This window comes from Alligator mississippiensis, chromosome 1 (genome assembly GCF_030867095.1).
Source record: "Alligator mississippiensis isolate rAllMis1 chromosome 1, rAllMis1, whole genome shotgun sequence".
Classification (NCBI taxonomy): domain Eukaryota; kingdom Metazoa; phylum Chordata; order Crocodylia; family Alligatoridae; genus Alligator; species Alligator mississippiensis.
The window spans coordinates 482,689,626-482,715,362 of record NC_081824.1 but is presented as its reverse complement, the minus strand read 5'-3'; the positions used below and the strand labels follow the sequence as shown (position 1 = coordinate 482,715,362).

The 25,737-nt window shown below is 49.2% G+C and overlaps 2 protein-coding genes across 2 annotated transcripts; both read right to left on the bottom strand.

Moving 5' to 3' along the window:
- Nucleotides 1-1,967: 1,967 nt before the first annotated feature.
- LOC102558014 (olfactory receptor 51G2) lies at nucleotides 1,968-2,948 on the bottom strand. The gene has a single exon (XM_006262992.3). It carries the CDS (start codon nucleotides 2,931-2,933, stop codon nucleotides 1,968-1,970), a length of 966 nt encoding a protein of 321 aa, XP_006263054.3. The 5' UTR covers nucleotides 2,934-2,948.
- A 13,169-nt stretch (nucleotides 2,949-16,117) lies between these two features.
- On the bottom strand, nucleotides 16,118-18,530 carry LOC102559498 (hemoglobin subunit beta). The gene is made up of 3 exons (XM_014605419.3): nucleotides 18,379-18,530; nucleotides 18,059-18,281; nucleotides 16,118-16,370 (listed from the first exon to the last, which is right to left on the bottom strand). The coding sequence occupies exons 1-3, from the start codon at nucleotides 18,468-18,470 to the stop codon at nucleotides 16,242-16,244; spliced, it is 444 nt and encodes a 147-aa protein (XP_014460905.1). The 5' UTR covers nucleotides 18,471-18,530; the 3' UTR covers nucleotides 16,118-16,241.
- Nucleotides 18,531-25,737: the final 7,207 nt, after the last annotated feature.

Genomic DNA, 25,737 nt, shown 5'->3' with positions numbered 1-25,737 from the left:
CTTTTTTTCAAGTGAAGCTGATACCAAAATAGAAGCTGAGAATTTGAAGTGCCTTAAAGACATCTGTTTCACTGTGATTAAAGCAAACTCACCAAGGCAGCAGCCCCCTCTCCTAGCTAAGGAGCTGAGCAAGGAGATGATCTGCCTTTCTTCCAGGCTCTTTATCTTGCCTGACAGCCCTGAGGATCCTCATAGATCCTGCCAGTCTTGTTGAGCTCTGCTACTGTTCAGCCAGCCCAGCTGGGAGAAGGTGGGGAGTGGAACAACCTGCAGGTTGGAGCAAAAGTTGTAGCAGGGTATGATTTGGAGGGAGACAGTAGGAACTTTGCAGAACTTTATAATAACTAGGAACACATGTTGCATCTCACAGCTACAAGCTGCAGCACCAAGCACACAGCCCTTCCAATAAAGACCAAACTTGTTGCAGTGCAAATGCAGGGTTTTTTTTATTATTGCTCAGATCACTGTGCAGGAAACAGGCTCAGCTGCCCTCTGGAATTAAAGCAGGTGCAAAGGTGCACCTGGGAGGGGGGGTGCACTAGTGCATTTGCAGCTTTGATTCCTGCTGCACCCAAAGTTTAAAACCGACTGCCTCACAATAGCAGCAGCATTTCTAGTCAGGCAGTGTCCTAACTTTGTGGCTTATTATCATCTGCTTTATCCATTTAAAACTCTTCATTCCACAGGTTGTTAATGATCCTCTCTTCTTTTTAATTGTCTTGATGTTTCACCAATCCAGTGTGCCTTTGTTCTGCCATTTTGCTGTCTATTGGCTGCTCCTGGTCATGAAGCTCTGATTTCACAGCCCTGCAGATTGTTTTTTAACTCATTCCAATAAAATCCCATTTGTTTTTGCTGCAATCTTAAACTGAATCATACAGCCCCAAGCATATTCATAAAGCTACTAGTTTGTTTGTTTGTTTTTTAACTGGGGAAAAGTATGCATTGGTTTATATATGATGATGCACCTTGCCATCTGCACCCCCTTTTCAAAATTTTAGGTCTGCCCATGAAGTGGTGTCTCAGGGACATCAGCTAAGTTGGGTAGGGAGTGGTACTAATAGTACTGAGGTTGAAGGTTTGATCCCTGGTTGGACTTGATGATTTCTTGAGGTCACTTCTAGCCTTGCTTCTTTATGAATTGAACTGCATGCCTTCCCAGCAGGGGAAAGTCAGGGCTGGTCATGCATAGAGGCTGCAGCAGAGGTGACAAGGGAACCTCATGCTTCCAAGACCCAGATCCTGAGCCCCAAGACATCTCTCTTCCCAGACTCAGGTTAATGCCTTTGGCCAGAGCGAAGCTGAGATGGGTCTTGTGTATGGGAAAGTGAGTGAGTACAGAGAAGTCTGGGTTTCTGTTTGCACATCTGTTGCAGGTACCTCAGTAGTGTGTCAGGGGGGAAGGAGGGAAGATCTTGAGTTTGGGGAGGTGTGTGTAGGGAGGAGGAGAGGAGCATGCACCTCTTGGGACTCAGAAAGGAAAGAGATTGTGGGGCAGGGGGTGATGTTATGCTTGGGATTGTTCCTCTATTTCTTTTCTCAAAAATGAATGCATATTATGTCGCAGGGGTGTAGGTTGTAGCCGTGTTGGTCTAAGGACATAGGCAGACAAGGTTCCTTGGGTGAATTTGATATCTTTTATTAGACCAACACAAATGGTTGGAGAATAGTTATTAAGCAAGCTTTCAAGTTCAAAAACCCTTCGTCAGGCTAGGAACTTCCTTAGGGTTTTGAACTCGAATTCACCCAAGAAACCCTGTCTGCATATTATGTCTGCACTCTATCTATCTATCTATCTATCTATCTATCTATCTATCTATCTATCTATCTATCTATCTATCTATCTATCTATCTATCTATCTATCTATCTATCTATCTACACTTTTCTCTCCCACTCATACAAGCATGCATGTATGTGCACATGCACACCTACATGTACAGAAACACATCATGCAATAACTTCCCTGCTACAGGTGATGCCCAGGTGATGCCCTCTTTTGACACAAGAGCCTAAGGACCCCTTTACGAATCTGTTTTGTTTTAATGCTGTAGATGATGGGGTTTAGCACTGGGGGCACAAAGAGGTAGATGTTGGCCATGAGGATATGAATTACAGGGGCAGTGTCTTTGCCAAACCTATGTATCATGGACAAGCCAACCATGGGGATGTAGAAAATCAGGACGGCGCAGATGTGGGAGACGCAGGTGTTCAGAGCCTTGGCCCGCTCTGCCTTGGATGCAATGCTCAGCACAGCTTTAAGAATCAAAACGTAGGATAGGATGATGAGCAGTGGATCTAGTATCACTATGAGGAGGACTAAGGTTAGGCCATACATGCTATTGAGTGTGGTATCCGTACAGGCTAGCCTTATGATGTCCTGATGCAGACAGTAGGAATGAGAGAGCACATGGGACCTACAGAACGGGAGGAGCGTGAGCAGACCGATCAAGGGGAACAAGAGCAAAGTGCATCTGCAGACAATGACCAGTCCGACTTTTGCACATCTTTCACCAGTCAAGATGGAGGCATATCTCAGAGGGCTGCAGATGGCCACAAAGCGGTCAAAGGCCATGGCCAGGAGTACAGAGGACTCCATGAAAGAGAAGGCATGGATGAAGAACATCTGGACAAGACAGGCATCAAAGGTGATTTCTCTGGAGTTGAACCAAAAGACACACAGCATGGTTGGCAGGGTGGACAAGGCCAGACCCAGGTCTGTGGTGGCTAGCATCGAGAGGAAGTAATACATGGGCTGGTGGAGGTCCTGCTCAGTTTTGATAACAAAGAGGATGGTGTAGTTTCCCAGAATGGCAACAGCATACAGGCTGCAGAAGGGGACAAAGATCCAGCTGTGCAGGTGCTCCAGTCCCGGAAAGCCAGTCAGGAGGAACACTGAGGTGCTGCTGATGTTGTTGCTAAGTCCCGCTGACATGATGTCCTATGGGCCATGCCCTGGCTGGGGTCCAGTCATCCTATCAAGTAACCATAGCAGGATTAAATCTCTAGTGAGATTCTGTAGCACAATTAAACAGGACACCAACAAAACACAGCTGCAGGACCCAGGAGAAAGTATTGCAGACCCTCCTCTCTGGGCAAGAAAGAGAGCTTGGGAATTAAGGCCTAGACCTGGAGGACTTGGCGTTGCATTATATTGATAAAGATTTAATTCATAGGAGAGTGCAACCAAATAAGCACCAAGCAGCCCCCTCCCCCAAAGCCTTCCCCACTCCCTCCTTTCTCCATCACTGTGGAAAGTGACACCAGCCTGGCTGTCACCAGGCCTGTGAACCTCAGCCTGGATCACTCCTCTTTCTAGGTCCTCACATCTGGACTGTGCTTAAATACGTCAGCATCTTTCTACACTTTCTGGACTTCAACAAGGCCTTTGACGCTGTCTCCCACCCCATCCTCATTAAAAAAAAAACTGGGTGACTGTGGCATTGATGCCTACACAGTAAGATGGACTGCAAATTGACTGAAGGCTTATACTCAGAGGGTGGTGGTGGATGGGTCCTATTCAACCTGGGGGGAAGTGGGCAGCGGAGTCCCCCAGGGCTCGGTCCTTGGGCCTGCGCTGTTCAATATCTTTATCAGCAATTTGGACGGTGGGGTGAAAAGCAACCTGTCCAAATCTGCTGATGATACCAAAATCTGGGGTGAGGTGGGCATGCTAGTAGGGAGGGAAAGACTGCAGCAAGACCTGGATAGGTTGCAGGGGTGGGTTAACAAAAAAAGGATGTGTTTCAATACGGACAAGTGCAGGGTGCTGCACTTGGGCAGTAGTAACCAGCAGCACGCTTATAAGATGGGAAACTCCCTTCTTGAGAGCACGGAGGCAGAAATGATCTTGGAGTCATTATTGACTCCAAGATGAACATGGGCCGACAATGCGAGGTCACGGTCGGCAGCGCTAACCAGACCTTATCGTGCATCCACAGGTGCGTCTCAAGTAGGGCCAAGGAGGTGATCCTCCCCCTCTATGCGACACTGGTCAGGCTGCAGGTGGAGTACTGTGTCCAGTTCTGGGCACACCACTTCAAGGGTGATGTGGACAACATTGAGAGGGTCCAGAGGAGGGCCACCCGCATGATCCAGGGACAGCAGGGCAGACCCTACAGTGAGAGGCTACGGGACCTGAACCTGTTCAGCCTTCACAAGAGAAGGCTGAGGGGGGACCTGGTGACCATCTATAAACTCACTAGGGGGGACCAGAAGGGTTTGGGGGAGACCTTGTTTCCCCTAGCGCCCCCCGGGATAACAAGGAATAACGGCCACAAGTTGTTGGAGAGCAGGTTTAGATTAGACATCCGTAAGAACTACTTCACGGTCAGGGCGGCTAGGATCTGGGACCAACTTCCAAGGGAAGTGGTGCTGGCTCCTACCCTGGGGGTCTTTAAGAAGTGGCTTGATGCCTACATGGCTGGGGTCACTTGAGCCCAGTTTTCCTCCTGCCCAGGCAAGGGGTTGGACTTGAAGATCTACAAGGTCCCTTCCGACCCGGCTTCTATGATTGTATGATTCTATGATACACAACACCTGAAAGACATGGCCTCTTTCACCCATCGGCAAGCCGAAAATGCTCATATTGACTCTCATCACCTCACCTCCCAAGTGCTGAAACTTCCTTTTGTTTGGCCTTGAAACATGCTATTGTATTGAATTGCATTGTATGGCATTGATTGTAGTGGTGATGATGATGATGGTTAGCTAAAGCGAAATGAAAAAAAAAATGTCAAGCTCGAACATGTCCTAAGTTTTCATTTCTTCTATGAAACTCCAAACACCATTTCTTCAATAGGAAAGACAGATTTAGAATTGCCTGAACTATCTGGGTCAGGAGGCAAGGGGGTCGGTGGGAAGGGGACTTGGTAGTGGGGGTCTACTACAGGCCACGACACCAGGAGGATGAGCACCGGGGGATGACCTGGTGGGAGATGTACTGACACAAGGTAACCTAGGGTATAGTGACCATCACTTGAATGAATTCACCATCTGATGTAGGGTGGGAAAGATAACCAGCAGGGTAGAAGTGGTAGACTTCAGAAAGGCTAACTTTGGTGTGCTCAGGAAATTAGTTAGGGAAGCATTGAAGAACAGGAGCATTGGCGAGATGGGAGTTCAGGAAGGGTGATCGTTCCTAAAGGAAGCGATCCTTCGGGTGCAGAAGGAGACAATCCCATTGCAAAGGAAAGGGGGTAAAGGGGCCAAGAAACCCTCTTGGCTGAACAGGGAAATCCAGGAAAGCCTAAGGGCAAAAAAAGAGGCATATAGGCAGTGAAAGCAGGCGGTAGCTACCAAGGAGGAGTATACCTCCTTGGCCCACAATTGCAGGGAGGCAGCCAGAAAGGGAAAAGCAACAATGCTACTTAAGCTGGCAACAAAATTTAAATACAACAAAAAGTCCTTCTGCAGGTATGTAGGGAGCAAAAAGAGGGCACAGGGTAATACAGGACCTCTATAGGAGAAACTAGAGCAATTGGTGGCAGATAAGAGGGACAAAGCTGAAGTCTTCAATAAGTTTTTTGTCTCTGTATTCCTAAACACAGATCAGGATAAAACTCCCAATTGGATCAAAAACGAAACCAGCCCACCAACCGTTAGCACGGATTCATAGCAGGTAGATCATGCCTGACTAACCCACACCAGGGGGGTCAGACTCGATGATCTGCTAAGGTCCCTTCCGACCCAAACATCTATGAATCTGCTGTCATTGTCATTAGCATATGTTTAAAAGTCAGACTTCATCAACCGTTATCTTACAAGGAATTAATTTTTGTGTTTGAATGTATAAGATTATAACAGCAGCATCATTTACTTGCAAAGCATGTGATTGCATTATCCAAATTGAGATGAAAATGGCACTAACATGCATTCAGTTGCTCTACTTAAAAAAAAAATTCTAATAATCCATGTTTCAAATCCATGTTTAGGTAGTTAAATTGCCTGGTTCCTTAACTGAATAAGTATTCTGATTTCCAGGATGTGGCAAGTGTCTTCTGATGGGCTTTATACGTCACCATCTCTGAAATAAAGTTCCTTATTTTAGTGGCTAAATAAAAGGAAGGTCCTTGACATTAGGGGCGCTTGTACACATAATGATGTCATGATGTATACGTAATGAAAATGTCATGTGTGTGGCTTAATGGCATCACACATCACACGTGCATCAGTTTTGGGGGGTTTAGATGAGTTTGCATCATTGCAAACTACATCCCTATATAGTCTAGTTTGCAGTGAAGCATTGCAGCTGTTAGCTCATCCCCTGGCCACGGTAGAGGTGGGCAGGCTCTGCAAAAAAAAAACGATCGGGCCTCTCATCACTTCTTCTGGCCCAGCCCAATTCAAGGCTTCTCTGGGGAGTCTTGCAGCCATGGAGGGAAGGACCAAGGCCCCCCAGAGCTCTGGGGCTGCTCGGCCCACCAGCAGCTCACCCCCTGCTAAAAACAAAAAAAAAAGGATTGGACCTCTTGCCATAACATGACAGAACAATAAAACCCCTAAATTGAAACAGTGGGTTTCAATTAAAAACCCACCATTTAAATTTTGGGGGCATAGAAGACTAAACCCCCGTCATGTGTACAAGCGCCCTAGGTATCTAGGTCTGAAAATATACGACTTTGGCTAGGTACAGATGTTGCAAATGCCCATGGTGGAATTGATCTATGTTATGTGGTTTTGTGTAAGTAGCATGGGTTTGATCGATAGCAAAGAGCACGCCCATCGGCCTCTGGTGCGGGGTGCAAATCCTACACCCAGTTCCACCATTTTTAAACCAGCTTATGTTTGCTGAATTTCTGTTTAGTTATGGGTATAGCCCTGTTTCCAATCACTTATACCAGTAGAAATGTAATGTCCATACGTGGTCCTTGCACCCAAGTTTCACGTGTTCACTAAATAAAACTCTGCTTTGTAAATACACTGCAGATGCCGGTTGGAAAACATTACCCTGTCCTTCCTTGCAGTCAAAAGGGCAGTCAGTTCTGAGGAAATATGAATGAAATGGATTGACTGAGAGACAGAAGAGCTTCATTTTCAGTTTGTCACTTAAGAACATGGGAATAAATATCCTGAAACAGATTTCATAGATTTGCAGGGTTAGAAGGGACCTCAGTAGTGGTCTGTCTCATCCAGAATCACCCTCACCTCCTTTCTTGGCAGCCGTGAGAAATGTGAGCACCATATACCCATACAGTGTTGGCATTGAATTGCTCAGTGCTGTGTGAAGGGAGAGGATCATAATTCCTCCTTGACTCTGCCTAATACCTGGATGCATGAACACTGGGAGCCTATAAGTATACTATAATCCTTGCCTGTTCATACTTCCCTGACCTAGCTGTCAGTATGAGAGCGAACAGAGGGACGTGGGAGCTGCCAGCCCAGCTCAAATTCACAGTGCACCGAGTCTAGTATCCTGCCTCTGACATTAGCCAGCATCAGGGGTTTGAGAAACAAGTACAATAAACTCGCTGTAGGTAGAGAGAGGTGGCACAAACTATTTTCTGCGCTGGATGAATAGGATCATAGAAAAGGAGGGTTGGAAGGGACATCAAGAAGTCACATCTAGTCCAACTCCTTGCTCAAAGCAGGACCAGCCCCAACTACATCACTCCAGACAATTTTGTACCGAGAAAATTATTCCTAATATCCAATCTCAACTTCCCTTGCTGTAGTCTGCGCCCATTGCTCCTTGTCCTGTTACCTGCTCCCACTGAGAACAGCCCAGCTCCATCCTCTTTGCAGCTACATCTGGGTCTTGTCTACTAGGGTCTTAAAACCTCCAAGGATGCTGATCCCAACACCTCTCTGAGTAGCCCATTCCAGTGCTTCGCCACCCTCCTCATGAGAAAGTTTTTCCTAATATCCAACCTAAACTTCCCTTGCTGCAGCTTGAGACCACATTCATCCCTAATAGTCACAAAGTGCTTTGAACCCTGCCTCTTGATGTTTTCTATCCCTTCCAAAAATGTTCATCATATTTCTGGATATTCTTGCCATCCATAGAAATAGCCTGTCCTTCTTTGACGGAGCTGGAACATTCATTGTTGAATTCCTAGCCTGCAACTGCATGGCTGGCTGGATGCATTGTAATGCAATTTGCCACGTTTCTAAAGCTTTCATGCATATGATGAGTCTTTGTTTAGAAACCCACAAGAGAGATAGACAGTGATAAGTATGTAAAATAGATTTAAAACAGAATCTACCCTCCTCCTGCAAACTCCAAACAAACAAGAACAATGACATTTTAAAATTAAAATGTCTAAGATGCACCAAGATGGTTTAAATACAACTCTTTTTACTTAGCAAAGACCTTACCTACCTTTTTGCTGAAGAGTCAGCAAAAATAACCAAGGAGCTAAAGCACCTCGGGCTTGCCTGCTGGGAAGACAGTCTGTATTTATAATACTTGCTTGAATTCCCTGCACAAAATACCCGGCGCTGTGGGAATCTCAGCAGGGCCCAGGTCTAGCATGTGCAGCCCTGATACAAAGTCCAGGAATTGAAAGGTACTTGTGAATATAAATAGTAAGAAATGAGGGGCACAGATTTTCTGTCATTGTTTTCAGGTTTAACTCCATAGTCTTTCGTTTAGACTAACACACATGGATAGCCTTACAATTTTGGAAATAGCTGGTTGAAAAGGAAAAAAAAAAAAAAAAAGTAGAAATCCCTAAAGTTTTGTACTGTTTAAAAAAAAAATCACATTTCAATCATTGAAAAAGGTCAAGCAGTTCTGCACAGGTTGCACCAAACTGACAAACTTGACTTTTATGTTGCTTTTTATGTTTTGTTTTGTTTTGGTTTTCTTTTGTTTGGGGGGGGGGGTGCTCAAACATCTGCATTTCAGTGAAAAACTCCATGAAAAACTCATCATTTGTAAAATGCAGACCAGCTTGGCTTGTGCATGAGCCTCACAAATAAAAGCATAATCATACTTCACCAACTCTTCCCTGCTAAACATAGCCAGCCTTGTCCAACACAGTCCACCACTCCTCCCAAGGCATCCTGAAGATTTTGGGAAGGTCTCTGCCCAAAAGAGTCAATGCAGCATTCAGAAAAGGCATCTTCTTGTCTACAAATAAACATGCAATAGTTGGCCTAACTCTGATAAACTCTCCCCCACCTCCCATCTCACCCCAGTGCGTTATTTCTAGCAAAATACTGTCCCATGGCAGATCACCCTTCCTTGGCAAGCTCTGAGAGAAGTGAGCTGCAGAGAAGCAAAACAGTTTAAATCCCTTTTTTTGGTTTTATTTTAGTCTTCACAAAAAAGCTTAACTGTGCAATAGCAAGCACAGTGAGCAGTAAGGGCAGGTGGCAAAAACTCAGCAGGGAAAGAACAGCTTAGATTTTGCTTTCACAAGCAGGTTGTTCAATACAGCAAGACAGGTGAGATTCATCCTAAATCAATCCAGGAGTTGGCTGAAGCCACTGGAAAACCACTCGCTGCCTCTTTCAAGACTTACAGAGGGTTGGAGGGGTGGGGAGGATGGCGAGGAGGTGGTCCAAGAAAGCTGGAAAAGGGCAAACATGGCCCCCATTTTTGGAAATGGGAAAAAAGGAGGATCCAGGGAGTTACAGACTGGTCACTATATCCTCAGTACGTGGACATAGACTGGCATATATGAGTCAATCGATAAGAAAGCACCTAGAGCAGAGGTTTTCAACCTGTGGTCCGTGCACATCTTCCTGCTTTCCTATATCTAAGGGGTCTACACAATGATACTGTGAGAGTATCTATGCATCAGGATTCACGTCCCTGTGAAAGTTATAGCTGTAGGAGGGAGGCTTTCTTATCTCCTCCTTTCCCATCATGGCTTGCCACTGTCCTGTTTTCTCTTCCCCTTCATTTACCGTCTTCAATGAAAAGACAGCATGGTTTTTACAACTCACTTGAGAAACTTAACATAAATATATCTCTTATAGCAACATGGCATCTTACACATTTGGTTGCACCTATCACTACTATTAACATTTTTTTGGATAATGCTCTGATATAGCATACTTCAATTGAAGGTCTTATTTTGCAAGGTTTCCTTTCAGGCCTTGTGCTGTCTTTAATAGGATCTCATTGCTGGTTTAGTTGGACATATTTCATAGATTTCATAGATTTCATAGACATTAGGGCTGGAAGGGACCTCGGAAGATCATCGAGTCCAGCCCCCCGCCCAAAGGGCAGGACGTCAGCTGGGGTCATAGGATCCCAGCAAGATAAGCATCCAGTTTCATCTTGAAGGTGTTCAATGAAGGCGCTTGAACCACCTCTGGTGGCAGGCTGTTCCAGACCTTGGGGGCTCAGACAGTAAAGAAATTCTTCCTTATGTCCAGCCTGAAATGATCTTGTAGTAGTTTGTGACCATTCGTCCTCGTCATCGCTTGGGGCGCTCTGGTGAACAAACGTTCCCCCAGATACTGGTGGTCACCCCTGATAAACTTGTAGGTGGCCATCAGATCACCCCTGAGCCTGAGCTTTGCCAGGATAAAGAGCCCCAGGGCTCTCAGCCTGTCGTCGTAGGGTCTGCTTCCCTGCCCTCTGATCATGCGTGTGGCTCTTCTCTGGACTCTCTCAAGCTTCTCCGCATCCTTTTTGAATTGTGGAGCCCAAAACTGGACGCAGTACTCCAGCTGCGGCCTCACTAAGGCCGAGTACAGGGGGAGAATGACGTCCCGGGATTTGCTTGAGAAGCATCTATGGATGCAAGCCAGCGTTTTGGTCGCTTTACTAGCTGCAGCATCGCATTGCAGGCTCACGTTCATCTTGTGGTCAATGATGAACCCCAGGTTTCTTTCTTCCATAGTGCTAGCCAACATAGCACTGCCGAGCCTATAAGGATGCTGCGGGTTTTTCTTCCCAAGGTGGAGAACCTTGCATTTATCGGCGTTGAACACCATCAGATTCTCGTCCGCCCACTTGCTGAGCCTGTCCAGGTCAGCCTGGATCATCCGCCTGTCTTCTGGTGTGGATGCTTTGCCCCAAAGTTTGGTGTCATCGGCGAACTTGGCCAGTCCGCTTCTGACTCCAGTGTCCACATCATTAATGAAGATGTTGAACAGTATGGGTCCAAGGACAGAGCCTTGGGGGACCCCACTGGTCACAGGACACCATGATGAGTGACTTCCATCAATTACTACCCTCTGGGTCTGACCCCGGAGCCAGTTTTCCAGCCAGTGGATCGTGGAGGACCCAAGGCGACAATTGGCCAGTTTCTCCAAGAGGCAATCATGGGACACCAGATCGAAGGCTTTTTTGAAGTCAAGATATATGACATCAATCTCATCTCCCTTGTCCAGGTGATAGGTCACCTGGTCGTAGAAGGAAATGAGATTGGTCAAGCAAGACCTACCCGCAACAAACCCGTGCTGGCTATCCCTTAAGATGTTGGCGTCGGCCAGTCCATTAAGGATGGCCTCCTTAATAAACTTTTCTAAGGTCTTCCCCGGGATAGAAGTCAGGCTGATGGGCCTATAGTTAGCCGGATCCACTTTCCTCCCTTTCTTGAAGATAGGCACCACATTGGCCTTCTTCCAGTCTTCGGGCACGACACCAGAGCGCCAAGAGTTTTCAAAGATCCGCGCTAGAGGCTGGGCTATGATGCTTGCCAGCTCCTTGAGTACCCTGGGGTGAAGGTTGTGAGGGCCGGCTGACTTGAAGGTATCCAGCTTCTCAAGATGTTCCTTCACAAAGTCAGCATTAATGGAGGGCAGGGGATCACCCTCACCCGGACTTCCCGGCCCTGTAGCGGGCACGGGTGTCCCATGGGGCTGATGAAAGACCGACGCAAAGTACCTATTTAATAGGTTGGCTTTTTCCTGGGCGTCAGTTGTCAGTTGCCCCATCTGGTTCAGCAGGGGTCCAGTGTTGCCCCTGCTTTTCCTCCGGCTCCCCACATATCTGAAAAAGGACTTTTTATTGTCCTTGATGCTCAAAGCTAGCTGGAGTTCAGTTGCAGCCTTGGCTTTCCTGGTCTGCTCCCTACAGGACCGGACCAGTGCAGAATAATCCTCCTTGGAGGTGACTCCCATCCTCCATCCTTTGTAGGCCTTTCTTTTTAGCCTCAGGAGGTCTGCTAGGTCCCTGGAGAGCCAGGGGGGCTGCTGTGCCCTCTTGCTGCCTTTCCTCCGAGATGGAATAGACTTAGTTTGTGCATTGAGGATCGCTCCCTTGAGGAGCAACCACTCTTCTTGAACTCCCCTCTCCCTGTGGTCACAGTCCCTTAGGGCCTCACTGACAAGCCTCCTGAGCTTGTCAAAGTCGGCTTTCCTGAAGTCAAGGACTTGCGTGTTGCTGACCGACTTGCCAGCTTTTCAGCGGATGGTGAAGGTGATCAGCTCGTGGTCGCTGTCACCCAGCTTCCCAACGATCACTAGGTCGCCGACTAGGTCATCCCCAGTAGCCAGTACCAGGTCGAGCAGCGCTTTGCCTCTCGTTGGCCCATAGACTTCTTGAGTCAGGTAGAGGTCATCCACGCATGAGAGGAAGCTCTGCGACAGCTCAGATTTTGCTGAGCGATCCTCCCACGAGATGTCTGGGGAAGTCACCCGTGACAACCATGGTCCTGGAGCAAGCTGCCTCAGCCAGATCCTGGGCAAACTCCTGGTCAAGCTCAGGACTTTGGGTGGGAGGTCTGTAATAGACTCCCACCATTGTGTCCCCTGTGCCGTGTTCCCCACGGATTTTAACCCAGAGGGTCTCCAGCCGTCCACCCTGGTCGCCAATATTGGCTTGCAGGGACGCGTAGCTTTCCTTAACAGAGAGAGCTACACTCCCGCCCTTTTTCTCTACACGATCCCTCCTGTACAGGGTATAGCCATCTATCCCCGTGGTCCAGTCATGGGTGGAGTCCCACCAGGTCTCCGTGATCCCTATGACATCGTAATTGTTTGCACTGAGCAGGAGGATGAGCTCCTCCTGCTTATTCCCCAAGCTCCTGGCATTAGTGTACAGGCAGGCAAATGCCCCCTGGGGGGCTCCTTCCTTGCCCACAGATTTTACCAGGGCTGGGGCTGGGGTGGGCTCCCTTGAGTGCCGTGATCCACTGGCTTTGCAAGGATTGTTCAGCGGGCCAGCAGTGGCGGTAGTCCCCCCGTCCCCCAGCGGGCTTAGTTTAAAGCCCGGTGGAGCAGGTCAGCGAGTCTGGCTGAGAAGAGCCTCCTCCCTATTGATATAGCCTCCTATATTGATGGCTAACCTTTCCTATGCTGACCACATCTGCAGAGGTTCACTCTGTATTCACCCAGAACAGGCTTTGGGGCTTTCTGCTTTAGCTGCACTTCTGCAAGGGTCTTGAAAATGGCCTGGGCTGGCAACAAAAACCTATTGCAAAAGTTCCTGGACACTTGAAGGCCATCCAGTTTGATCACCAAGGCACTAAACTCCTATACGAGCTTTCTTTGCAGCCCAGACTGGGGAAGCAAGTCAACCTAGCCCAAGTTTTGGGATGGGTCCAGGCTGGGATACTTCACAGACATGGCCATTGGCGATGCTTTCATCCTGCCCAGTAGGCAAATGCTTGGAGCACACTCCATGGCTTCTAAACCTGGGTTCTTGGCCCATCTCAAGCAAACAGGACTCAAAGCCTCATCTGTCCCTTCCTAGCAGGCAGCCCTGGCAACAAAGGGATTGAATACTTTGGATGGTGACACCCTCCCCTGCTCCCATTGAAGCTGGCATACTGGGCCACCAAGCCTGAAAGAGTCCTGGAGCAAGGTTAGGAGAGCCTGACTTGGTAGGACAGTCATTTGGGTATTATGCTCAGAGCAAGGGGTACATGGGCGTAGCTACCTCTGCATTAGGGTGGGCTGGGCCTGTATCATCCATGCACCCGTAGATGATGATGTTTTATAGACCTATAGAGTAAGGGTTAAAGGGACCTCAGGAGGTCACATCTAGTCCAACCCCCTGCTCCAAACAGGACCAGACCCAACTGCACCATCCCAGCCAAGGCTTTGTCTTCAAAACCTCCAAGGATGGAGACTCTACCACCTCTCTGGGTAACTTGTTCCAGTGCTTCACCACCCTCCTGGCTAGAGAGGTTTTCCCAACATCTAACCTCAACTTTCCTTGCTGCAGCTTGAGCCCATTGCTCCTTGTTCTGTCATCTGCCCCCCACTGAGAACAGTTTTTACACATCTAGGGTGACAAATGTGGCCTTGTTACACAGGGACTCAGAGCATTGCTAGTGTGTGGGGGTGCCCTACCTGTGGGAGGGCTGTCACTCATGCACCAGACTCATTGGCGCATACACCATGCTCTGTAAAGAGCGATGGTGCCAATAAACATAGGGCCAAGAGTCCTCCCATCACCCCCCACCTGGATCTGGACCATTATTCAGAGATGAGGACGTGTGAAACATCTACTCTTTTGGGCACAGGAAGAAAAGGGATGCAAAGGGAGTAGGGTGCGAGTGAAGCGTAGAGGTTGGGCATGGACAGGTTACAGATTACAGGGGTAGGGGGACCGCTGGCCAGATCCTACAAGATGGGTGTTGAATGCGAGGCCCTCAAGTGATGTGCTTTTTGCTCCGGTTGTGAAGCCACGTTCGCTAGGAACCCATCAGGGGATGGATTCGACCCTCATAGCTCCGCCGGTGACGGACTGCAATATTATTCTTAATTTATAGACAAATGATGTGACTTTTCAAAGATAAGTAAGTGAACCAGTCAAGATGGCCAAGAACTAGACCCAGTATCCAAGACCCTATTCTTGTGGTCTGATCTCTAGTATTTACTCATACCTTCTTCCCCATCTACCTGAAGAAGAGATGATTTTAGAGATGGCTTCCTCTGCACTGTTTTATTACAGGGGCAGCAATCAGCACATCTACTGTCTGTGGTCTATATAGATTCATAGAATATTAATATTATATATATTAATAAGCAAACAACAATTAATACAAGGAAACAGAGCCCTTGGGAGGAGAGGTTCTTTCTGTTGTGCAAATGAAGCATTATCTGCACACATTTACAACTCCATTTAAAAGAAAATGACTGGTTAAATATAGCAATGGCAGAAGCCACAGGATGGCAGTGTGCATAGGCTTCAGGACAAGAAGAAGCCATTGTGTATGCATATTAACTTGCCTTAATGAGGAAGTTAGAGTGTTACTCTGAAATAATTGCCCAGTTAAACGTTCCTTTGCCTTGAGTTTGATACACTAGCACTAGTGTTGACGGAAAGACCCTCAGGCTTGAATTACAGACTTCAAATCCTGGAAAAACCACCATGTTCCCTGGTAAATTGATTCATACAATCATAGAAAATGAGAGTTGAAGGGACATCAGAAGGTCACATCTAGTCCAACCCCCTACTCCAAGAAGGACCAGCCCCAGCTACATCATCCCGGTGAAGGCTTTGTAGTGAGAAAAAACTTTCTAATATCCAACCTCATCTTTCCTTGCTGCAGCTCGAGCCCATTGCTCCTTGTCCTGTCATCTGCTCCACTGAGACCAGTCCAGCTCCATCCTCTTTGCAACCCGTTGCAGGGAGGTGAAGGTTGCAATCAAATCTCGCCTCAGTCTTCTCTTCTGCAGGCTAAATCAGCCCATTTCCCTCAGCCTCTCCTGACAAGTCATGTCCCCCAGCCCCGCAACCATTTTCCTTGCCCTCCACTGAACTCTCTCCAATGTGTCCACATCCTTTCTACAGTGGGGGGCCCACAGCTGGACACAGGACTCCAGATGTGGCCTCACCAGTGCCCTAACGGCTCTCTCTTTTTTTTGTATACGGGAGAGTTTTGCAAGAGAATAAAGAGCTTGCTTAATGCAAGTGGCAGTGAAGGTCCCTGAGCAAAAAACCCTCATTTAGAAGTACAGCCTTTGCATCTCATAAATGCCCATCAGCTGGCTGGAGTGGGGAGGGGAGGTGCTATGTCACTTAGCTATACCACTCAAAGGATGCTGTGGTCTCATTTCCCTCGCAATGCACCTGTAAGGCAACCCTGGACCGAATGGATGCTTCAAAACCAGGGCGAAGGAGAGATGCTGTAATTTCCCTTGAAGGCCCATGTGTCCGTAGCACCCACTTTGAAACACACCTGGGTACTCAGTTCCTGGGCCTGCAAATTGCTCTAAAGACCCTCACATCCCAACCCCAGAGAGACACCAACACTGAGCAGAGGCTTCAGCAAAAAGCTTTTATTTAACTGTCATAGCCATGCAGAGCCCTAGGGGGATTTTCAGAGGGTCAGAGGAGTGCAGAAGAAAGCAGGATCTTGGCAGCATGCATTTCCCCCAGTCCGAAGGCTTAGTGGTACTTGCGGGCCAGCGCGTGAGCCACCACCCCCACCAGCTTCTGCCAGGTGGCCTGGCAGGAGGGGGTGAACTCCTTGCCCAAGTTGGCCGCCAGCACAATGTTGAGGATGTCTCCCAGGAGCTGGAGGTGGGAAGGAAGAAGCCGTGTCAGTGAGGCAACACCTTTCCCCATTGCCTCTCATTACACTCATGAAGGCCAGGCCTTGCAAAGCTGGACTCTTCACCTCCTATTAGGACACACCAAATCCCCCAAGCCTTTCCCTATTAGTATCAGGGACCCTGGAGCCTGCCAGCAGCTTTCTGGCAAGGGGAAGGCAGGGAGGGGGCACACCATATGGTGCAGGGGTGCATAGGGTGCATGGACTTCATAGGGTGTAGGGGTGCATAGGGTGCATGGACTTCATAGGGTGCAGGGGTGCATAGGGTGCATGGACTGTGCTTGGTTCCTTTCCCCTCCTTTTCTACTCACTATTAGGGAATAATGGGGTATCCATGGGGTGGATTATGGCCTAGGCACCATGTAGGTCACCCTGGGGGGCTTGCTGTAGAGGCTCCCCTCCTACTGTGGTCCCCCCAAATCCCCATGACACCCCTGGCCTTGCTGGGCATTTCCTTGGCTTTTCTCTCTGCTTGCTCCCATACCCTTTCTCAAGGAGGGGCTCCCCTGAAATTTAACCCATCTCATCAGCTCACTTCGGTATTCCCACCAGGCTTTATATTCATCCCAAATAACCTTTCCCCTGGTCTAAGTTTCTCTCTTCCTGATTGCCCCTGACTTCAACAGCTTCTCTCCCCACCTCCCATACCCACCGCCCCTGCAGATCCCTCTCCCCATTCACTCCTGGCCCCACAGCCTGCCCTATGGTCACAGGTCCCAAGCTCTTTCTTGGATACATTCCTTGCAGCTTGTAGGCAACACTTTTTTTTTTGTTATCAGAAAGTTTTAAATGTTTTTCTCACTGCTTTTTGTTGGAAAAATCCTCCCCCCCCCCCCCCCCGTGCTGGAAATTAGACCCTAAAAATAATCAGGCCCAAACAAGCACCTCTCTGACTGTTTCAAATGAAAACTTAGAAACAAAGCTAGATGCAAATGCACAAAAATCATCATTTCATTTGTGTCCAAAGCTGTGCTTTTGAGAGGGGGGAAGGACCCAGTCATGCTGTTTGGCCTACCCTAAACTAAGCAAGGATCTGCTATAGCCTGGGAGGGGAGGAGGCAGCCTGTCCTGGGATAAGAACTACACCTGCATTCAGGAAAGGATCTCCACAGGTATCTATCCTATCAAAGGATCCCTGATCTTTGCTTTCCCCCCCTAAATTTCTCTACCTGTCAGCCCTCCAGCCTTTTGAAGCCAGCCCTGAATATCCCAAACCTGCATTGTTACTGAATACAGAAGAATTTAAAAATCACCCTCTTTTGGGAGGATGCTGTTTGCTCAAAGGGTGATTTAAAAATCATCCTCCTGCCCAAAGCAACTCAGTAGTCTGCCCTTAATTTTTTTTTCCAGTTTCTTACCGATAGATAGATAGATAGATAGATAGATAGATAGATAGATAGATAGATAGATAGATAGGATTTAATTTAAAAAAAATGCAGTTTCTTAGTTGGTCTAATAACAGGTATCATCTCTGAACCAACAGTCCCAAAGTTTTGCATTTCTTCTGCTCTGCCCTTATGCATGTACCCCCCTTGAGAGCTTAACTGCAAGCAATGCAGCCCTGCTTGCTGTGCAAGAAAAGGCTGTGGCTCCGGACAAGGAGGGAGAGGCAGGTGGGAGGAAGGAGGGCCAGGCCATAAGCCTCACTCACCCGGAAGTTTTCAGGGTCCACATGCAGCTTGTCGCAGTGCAGCTCGCTCAGCTTGGCAAACGTGCCCTTGACGTTGTCCAGGTTCTTCACGGCGTCCCCGAAGGAGGTGAGCACCTTCTTGCCATGGGCACGCACCTTGGGGTTGTTTATGATGGCGGTGGGGCTGGAGAGGTTCCCGAAGTTGGAGAAGAACCTCTGGGTCCAGGGGTAGACGATGAGCAGCCTAGAGAGAGGGAGACACAAGCAGAGCCACTGTGAACACGTCTGTGTGCAAGAAGCCTCCGGTGAGGGCTGAGCAGAGGTCCCTGGGACCAGCCTACCTGGCCAGGGCATCCCCACCAACTTCCTCCACATTAATCCTGCCCCATATGCTGGTAATGAGCTGCTTCTCTTCAGCTGACCACTGCACCATGGTGGCGAACGATAGCTTGCTTGCAACTGCAGTGATGTCGGGAAGCAGAAACTGAGCTGCAGACCCCTCGGGGTCACTTTTATCCTCTGGCCACAGCCCCCTCCCACTCCCGGCTGACACGGTCATTGGTCAGGCCTGGGTTGGGAAGGTCAACCCTGGTTGGGGGACCTAGGAGCCTGGACAGGCCCTGCAGGGAGTGGCCAGCTGAGAAAGGGGCCCCGGTGCATGTCGAGGGCAAGAGTTCAGCTCCATTCCCTCCTCTCTGTACAAGGTGCCATCAAGTGAAACCTCCTCCCCATGCAGAAGAGTTGCATGCATTATAAACTCAAAGAGCTGCAAGGCACAACAGCAGCCCTTTAGTCTAATCCCCTGCACAGGTGCAGGATAAAACCCTCCCAGACCAATGTCCAGGCAGCCTCTGCTACAAAATCCTCCAGCAAAGATACCTCGGCTTCCCTGGGCAGCTTGCTCCACTGTCCTGCTCATCTCCATTGGGAATTTTCCCTTGCATATGACCTGTAAGGTCACTATCTGTTTAATTTTCTATCCCATTTAGGACAGAGAAAAGCCACCCACACATGCTCCCTGCCAGTGACTTTGCAGCCAGCCCTCTGCTCCTGCTGACCAGCAGCGTGTGCCTAATCCCCAGAGGCGGGCAACACCGATGGGCAAGGGCTTGGCAAGAAAGTTGTTTGAGGAGAGTCTGAAAGGACACGGGGAAGGCTAAGAAGTGACATGATAGCAATCTGCAAATACCTGAAGGACCGCCGTAAAGAGGAGGGACGGTGCCTTTTCTCTCCTGCTGCAGAGAGGAGGACAAGGAGCGATGGCTTGAAGATGCCGTGAAGTCCGTTTAGACCGGATCTCCAGAAAAATAAACTTCTTCCCTATTACAGCAGGGAGGCAGTGGCATTGATGCCAGGGAAAGTGTGGACTCTCCATCACTGGAAAAGTTGGACATTTTATTGAAGCAGGACTTGGCTGTTGTTGTTCTCCTGCTTTACCTGTGGCAGGTTCAGGTGCTAGGACTGTGCAGAGTTGAGGGTAGTCTTATACAGAGTTTAGATTATGACTTTGTCTGGGATGGTTTTGCAGGGTTGATCCTGCCTCAAGCAGGGGGGTTGGACTAGATGTGAGGTCCCTGCCAGTCCCACTTTTCTATGAATCCCTTCCACCCAGGTGTGCCTCTGCAACGCTGGGGTTGACACAGGTCCCTCATCTATGCCCTCGCCAGGCCAAGGCCTGTTTCACCTCCAAGTGCAGATGAGGTTGGGTACTTGAATTCCAGAATGGTATTTTGAGCCAAATGGCATTTTGCAATTCAGGACCAATCACATGGGTATTTAAGTCATGCATGCAACTAAGGAGATGGCAAAAGTCCAGTACAAGGGGCATATCCCTAGGGGTACTGTCGTGTGATCCCAGGGGCAGGATTTCTCTGTCTGAAATGCCTTTGGCTCTGGATGAGGGTGACTTTGGAAAGGGGCATTCTTCTCCTTGATCAAAACCCAGCCAGCCATGGGTTTGCCTCTTCTGGCATCTTCTGATAACTAGTTGCACAGCCGGTGACAGGACCACTCTGTTCTCCAAACCTGCTTGTGGAACCAGGTGGAAAGCAGCTGGCAAGAGGCATTGAATGTGGTGAAGCCCTTCAGGTGCCATGTCCCAGCTAGTGGAGGACTTTGCATGAGAGCAAGGACCCTGCACCCTGCTCTAAAGAGTGTGAGGAGCAAGCAAGGTTTTTCTGAGCAGTGCTGTGCTTGTGTGGGTCTGTTTTCTATTTGCACCAGCTCCAGGTAGCCCCAGGTGCAGTGCAATTTCCACTCAAAACACAGAGATTGTGGTTCTGATCCAAAACCAGCTGAAGCCAATAGTCATCTTGGTACTGGTTTGACTGGGTTTTGGTGCAGGTGGCATAGGAAGAGCTGGGGCTTGGGGCCACACCATGCAGTGCCAATGCTGTGTTAATAACAGAGGCCAGAGACACAAGAGTGGTAATATTACCCAGGCCCTGTACTATGCTAAACACCTAGATTAGGCTTTGACATTTGTTTTTGCAGACTTCTGGCTGCATGGGTTCAGGGGAAAACCACAGAAAAAGATCTTTCCTAAGCATGCATTAAAAACACAGCAAAACCAGGGAAAGCAACTGCAATGCTGTAAGACCTTCAGTTTGACAACGGCCCCTGTTCCCTTCAGCTGAAGAAAGGCTTTTTAAGGACCTTCCATCCCCTGTGTAACAGGCTTTTAGGTTATATTAAGGATAGCAAGACATGTTCTTTGGGCAGGGGGAGAGGAAAAGTCAATGCAGGCTGGAGCTGCTGTCGGTGCTGTTGTCCTCATTGGAGAGAAGAGGGGAGAGAGAAAAAAGCTAAGGGGGAAAGTGCAGTGTCTGTGTCTGGGGCCGAGTCCTGCTTGCAAGCTTTATGCTGGAGAAAGTCAGGCACAAGCACTCGGCCTTATCAGCCCCCCAGACACTTGGCATGGGTGTAGCAGCACAAGGCTGCTTCAGACAACACTCATGGCCATGGGCTCGCAGCAGACCTACACCGTGCCTGGTTATCTTGGCCTGCTCAGAAAGACTTGCTGCAACAAGAGAGAGATGGGGAAGACCAGCAAGGGGTCCCTATGCGGTCAGGGTTTCTCCCAGGATCAGGCTCGTGGCACTCCTGTGATATCACAGCGGGTCCCAGGGGCCAGGGCATTGGTGTCAGGATGGTACAACTCACTCCAGTCTCCCCCCAAATCATCTCCTCCAGGTGTTACAGTCCCCACCCCTGAAGCGTCTGATGATAAAGACTTGCTGGGTGGAAGTCCGGACCTGTATTATTTTGTTGATCTGTTGTGGTCCCTTGATTCCTAGTACCCTGCTCCATGTTTGCCAGGTGTGGTCCCAGCACTGCGTTTGCTTGCATTATTTCAGTCTTTTAGTCTTCAGCTTTCTCTGCCTGTTTCCACCAGTTTTATATAACTGCCTCAGCTGGATATGTGTGACCATAGGCATCTGAGAGTATAGCGAGCAGCCAAGCAGGGGCACTGCATGCACCTTGGAGAGATGAATCCAGGTATCCAGGTTGTAGCCGTATTGGTCTAGAGGAAAAGGCAATCAGGACTTGTAGTAGAGATAAGATATCTTTTATTACACCAATAAGATGTTTGCAAAAAAAAAATATTTAATTGCAAGCTTTTGGGTACAAACACCCTTCATCACCCTTGGAGAAATGAATGTACAGTGTGTTAATGTCTGTGTCTGCTGGGGACTGACAGCTATATACCCCTTCCTCTGATTTGTGTGTGTGGGAAGAAGTGTGGGGCATGCATTATAGGGGCACTGGCCACCAGCTTGTGTTTAGCACAGGAGACTTGGAGTCCTTTCTGGGCTTAGGGGGGCAGGGAGATGGTGACTGCCTGCTTAGCTTCTTTACTGTATGCAGGGTGGGGGTACTGGGTGTCTGCAGCATTGTGAATAGGAAGGAAGCTCAGAAGGGAGGGAACAAAAGCAACTATTGCTAAAGATGGCAGCTGCATTTCTTCTTCCCAGTTCTCTTTCTTTTTAAAAAAATACTGTCGTCTCTGTTCATCCAGAGAGCCATATTGCAATAGTTGGCTCTGTGCATGCAGCACGGAGACTGCCTCCCATACCCAGAGCTGCTGACAGGCAGTCTGGGGCCAAATCCTGCAGACCCTTGCACACTTGAATAACAGCGTGCACACGCGTGCGCACACACACACACACACAGACACACACTCTCATCCCTCCTGGAGCCTGCTAGAAGCTATTCACGTGCACAAAGCACTCCTTGAAGGGTAGGGGGAAGGACTATAATAAACAAAGTCTGGCCCTGTCATGATAGAGGCCTTTTCAAATGTTTATCTGTGCATTGCCCCCACCCAACCCTGGCTGCTTAGCCCTGGTGAGTCAGCTACTTGCTGAGGGGCAGCATGCTGGCTGTTTAAAATCATCCCTTCTGCAACAAGGGTCCTGTTTATTCAGTTAGAGACAGGGTAGGAGTGGGGGGGGGGTCCCTGAGTTTCCCCTGTATCCTGCGATACACCAGGAACTGCATTAAAATATGGTCAATAGCTTTTACTTGCCACCTGTCAGGACCAGGAGGACATTTCCAGGGGTGCAAAGGAGCACGGGAAGCAGTTGGCAATTTCTTTCTGGGGCATCCTCCTTCCCTCTGGGTTGGTGACTCTCTAGGGCTGCTGCAGGGATGAGCTTTTCCAGGCAGCGCAGCATTCAAGGGCGATCTCCCTGGGGTGCTGGGCAGCCAGGACAAGGACCTTGTCCACCTGTCCTCCCTGCTCCGGTGTGAGCACACCAGGCCCGTGTTTAAGCGTAGCCCTCCAACTACATGGGGGTTTATAACTCCAGCTGGAGTTGGAGCGTTGAACCACACCGTTCAACCCCTTTCTTGTGACATCCCATTGAGAAATATTAGCAGTCATATTTTTCTAGCAGAACTGGTCTGGCCTGGTGCAGGTGTGGGCTTTACAAGGGAAACACGGCCTTCTGGACTTGATCTTCTCCTGCATCACAGCTGCCTACCTCTGCGTAGCTTCACCCACGTTGCTGCCCTTGCAAAGAGAGGAGCCCGGAGCAGAGCATCCCTCCCTGCCTCAGGGGCTTTTGCTGATGGGATTCCTCTCTCTCCCCCTCCTTGCTGCCTTGGAGGGTCTCTCCTAGGCAGACACAAGCCAAGGGCATGGAGGCACATGAGCAGGGTGCACATCACAACATTTTCTTCCAGGTTATTAATCCAGGAGAGCAGTCACTCCCCTGTTGTTCAACCCCTCGGTCCAGGGGCTTGGTTACTGGCTCTCCCTCCTTGTGCAACTGCTTCACCTCGTCTTTTTCCTCATCCTCAGCTTTTCCCTTCACCCCTGCCGTGACTGTGACCGGACCTGCTGTCACCCCTGGTCTGCATACCCTTAACTTTCCAGCCTGCCTTCCCTCTCCTTCCCTCTTACCTCCTTGCCCTTGCTCCAGGACCTCCTCTTCTCTTCCCTTACTCTTTCTTTCCCACTGATCTCAGGATTTCCTCCCCGCTGCCGGAGGGGCCCACTTGCATTTCCTGCCCAGCAATAAACCCCGTGAGATCCAGTGCTGCTGTGAGACACAGGCGTGTGGGAGAGCAGCAGCCTTCAGACAGGACACAGGAAGCATCTCATCAGCCAGAGGATCATAAAAATCATAGGAAATGAGCATCGGAAGGGAGCCAATGTTTTGCTTCTATAAAATGTTGTCAATATAGGATCAAAAGATCCCAGATGGAGACTACCCCCTCCTCTCCCTGCTGCAAAGGAAAGCAAAACCCACCCACTCCAAACCAGTCTGACCAGGGTTGGGGGGGGGGGGGGATCTGTTCCTGACCCCAAATTCAGCATCAGTCTGACCTTGAGTAGAGAGGCCAGACCCCGTAGCCAGGACCCTGCAGGATTGAGTCCAGCAGGAGCATTGGCACAGCCCAGTCCCCATCCCCAGCCTGATTGCAGCCAGCACCTCTGAGGGAGGCTTAGCACATGATACATGGAGCAGAAAGGGGAGAGGGTTGGGGATGGGGGCAAGCAGCATGGGAAAACCCTGTGGTACAACATAAGTATCCTTACGCCTAGATCAGACATCACAGGGAGATGCTTAAGACATGACATGCAGGAGGGGATGGGACTGTGCTCTGTTGGCAACTTCCCTACGAATGCCTCCACGGCAAAAATAGCTGCCCTTGATACTGACCCTTTTCCAGGGACGGGCAAGGTGATGATCAGTCAAGAGCCTCACTCACCCTGCAGTTCTCATCAAGCCATGAAATCATAGACAAGGTCTCAGGCTTTCCAGCCATCATTTTCTATGACTCATGCCTCTGTGAACTTCCCCAGATCAGGATGCACCTGGACAGCTGTCCCGGGGCTGGGCCTATCTAGCAATGGGGTCAGGACCACAGTTGCATGGATCGTGCCCCACAGAGGGGTAATGAGCTGCTTGTCTTTGCTAATGCACCAGGGAAAGGTGCCAGGAGAACAGGTTTGCTTGCATTAGGGACCTGTTGCTGAGCCAAAGCACCCTTCAGGACCCTTGGGCTAACCACGATTCCTCTTCAGGGCTCACAGCGTGCACAGTCCCTTGGCAGTGTAAGCCTGAGACCAGTGTTTTGGGGCAATATGTTCATGGGGGGAAAAAGCTTAGGTCGTCCTACTTCTATACTCATGCACCCCTCAATCCTGCGTCAGACGTGCGTCCTTGTGCAGAGACCCCATGGTAGGCCATTACATGGGATTTATGTGTAAATCTCATGTGATCACCCAAATAATGGCCTCCAAGAGTCCCCAGATTTCTGGGACCCTTTCTTGTAATGGGCAGGCATGACTTGCTTTCCCTTGGGGCACAAGGACACAGTTCTGGGTGTATAATCTCGCAATTTTGGATCATCAGTTCCAGGAAAAGCCTTTATTTATGTATTTAATCACTTCTTATCCCAATTTAGACCCTGCCAGGCTTGGGTTCATCTGGGTCTCCCAGGATTGTTAATTATTATTAATTGCTAGTGTCATGGTAACAACAAGAAGCCATGACTGAGATGCAGGCTCCGTCCTGTTGAGGTTCAGAGGAAGAGGCAGATGCTGTCTCAAGGAAAGGATACTGCAAAGGGTGGAAGAATAAAGCTTAATAATTTGCATGACAGTAGCTTGGAGTATCCCCAGAGAGCAGGTTTTTCCTGTGCTAGGTGCTGCACAGCCATGATGTAAGAGGCAAAGGGACATGCCCAAGGTATAGGGACCGTGGGTTGTGGCATCTGCCTTGGACCCTTTTGCATGGCTTTGGCATGGCACACGTGTGTGTGTATGTGTATGTGGGGGACAGCAAGGGCATGCACAGCACCAGGATATAGCCCGTCCCATGCATAGCTCTTCCCGTGTCTCAAGCAGTGTATGGGTGCTGAGTGTCCCCAAGCGAGGGGAGGGCAGGGGACTTGGGATTACTCCTCTCCCCTTTGGCTTGTATAAGGCATTGGGATGGCCCAGGTCCTGCCAGCTAAGTTTGTGAGAAGGATGTGGGAGAGAAAAAGCCATCTGCTGCACACCTGGATGCAGTGAACATCGTTCGGGCCTTTTATTTTAGTTGACGAATGCGTTCACGGGTGCCTTTATTAACCTGGCAGGGAAAAGGCTTTCAGCAGCAACAGACGGTGCTCCCCATCCCAGAGGGAGGCACAGGCAAAGGACTTGGCCCTGCCAGAAACAGCATAAGCATCCATGCAAACACACC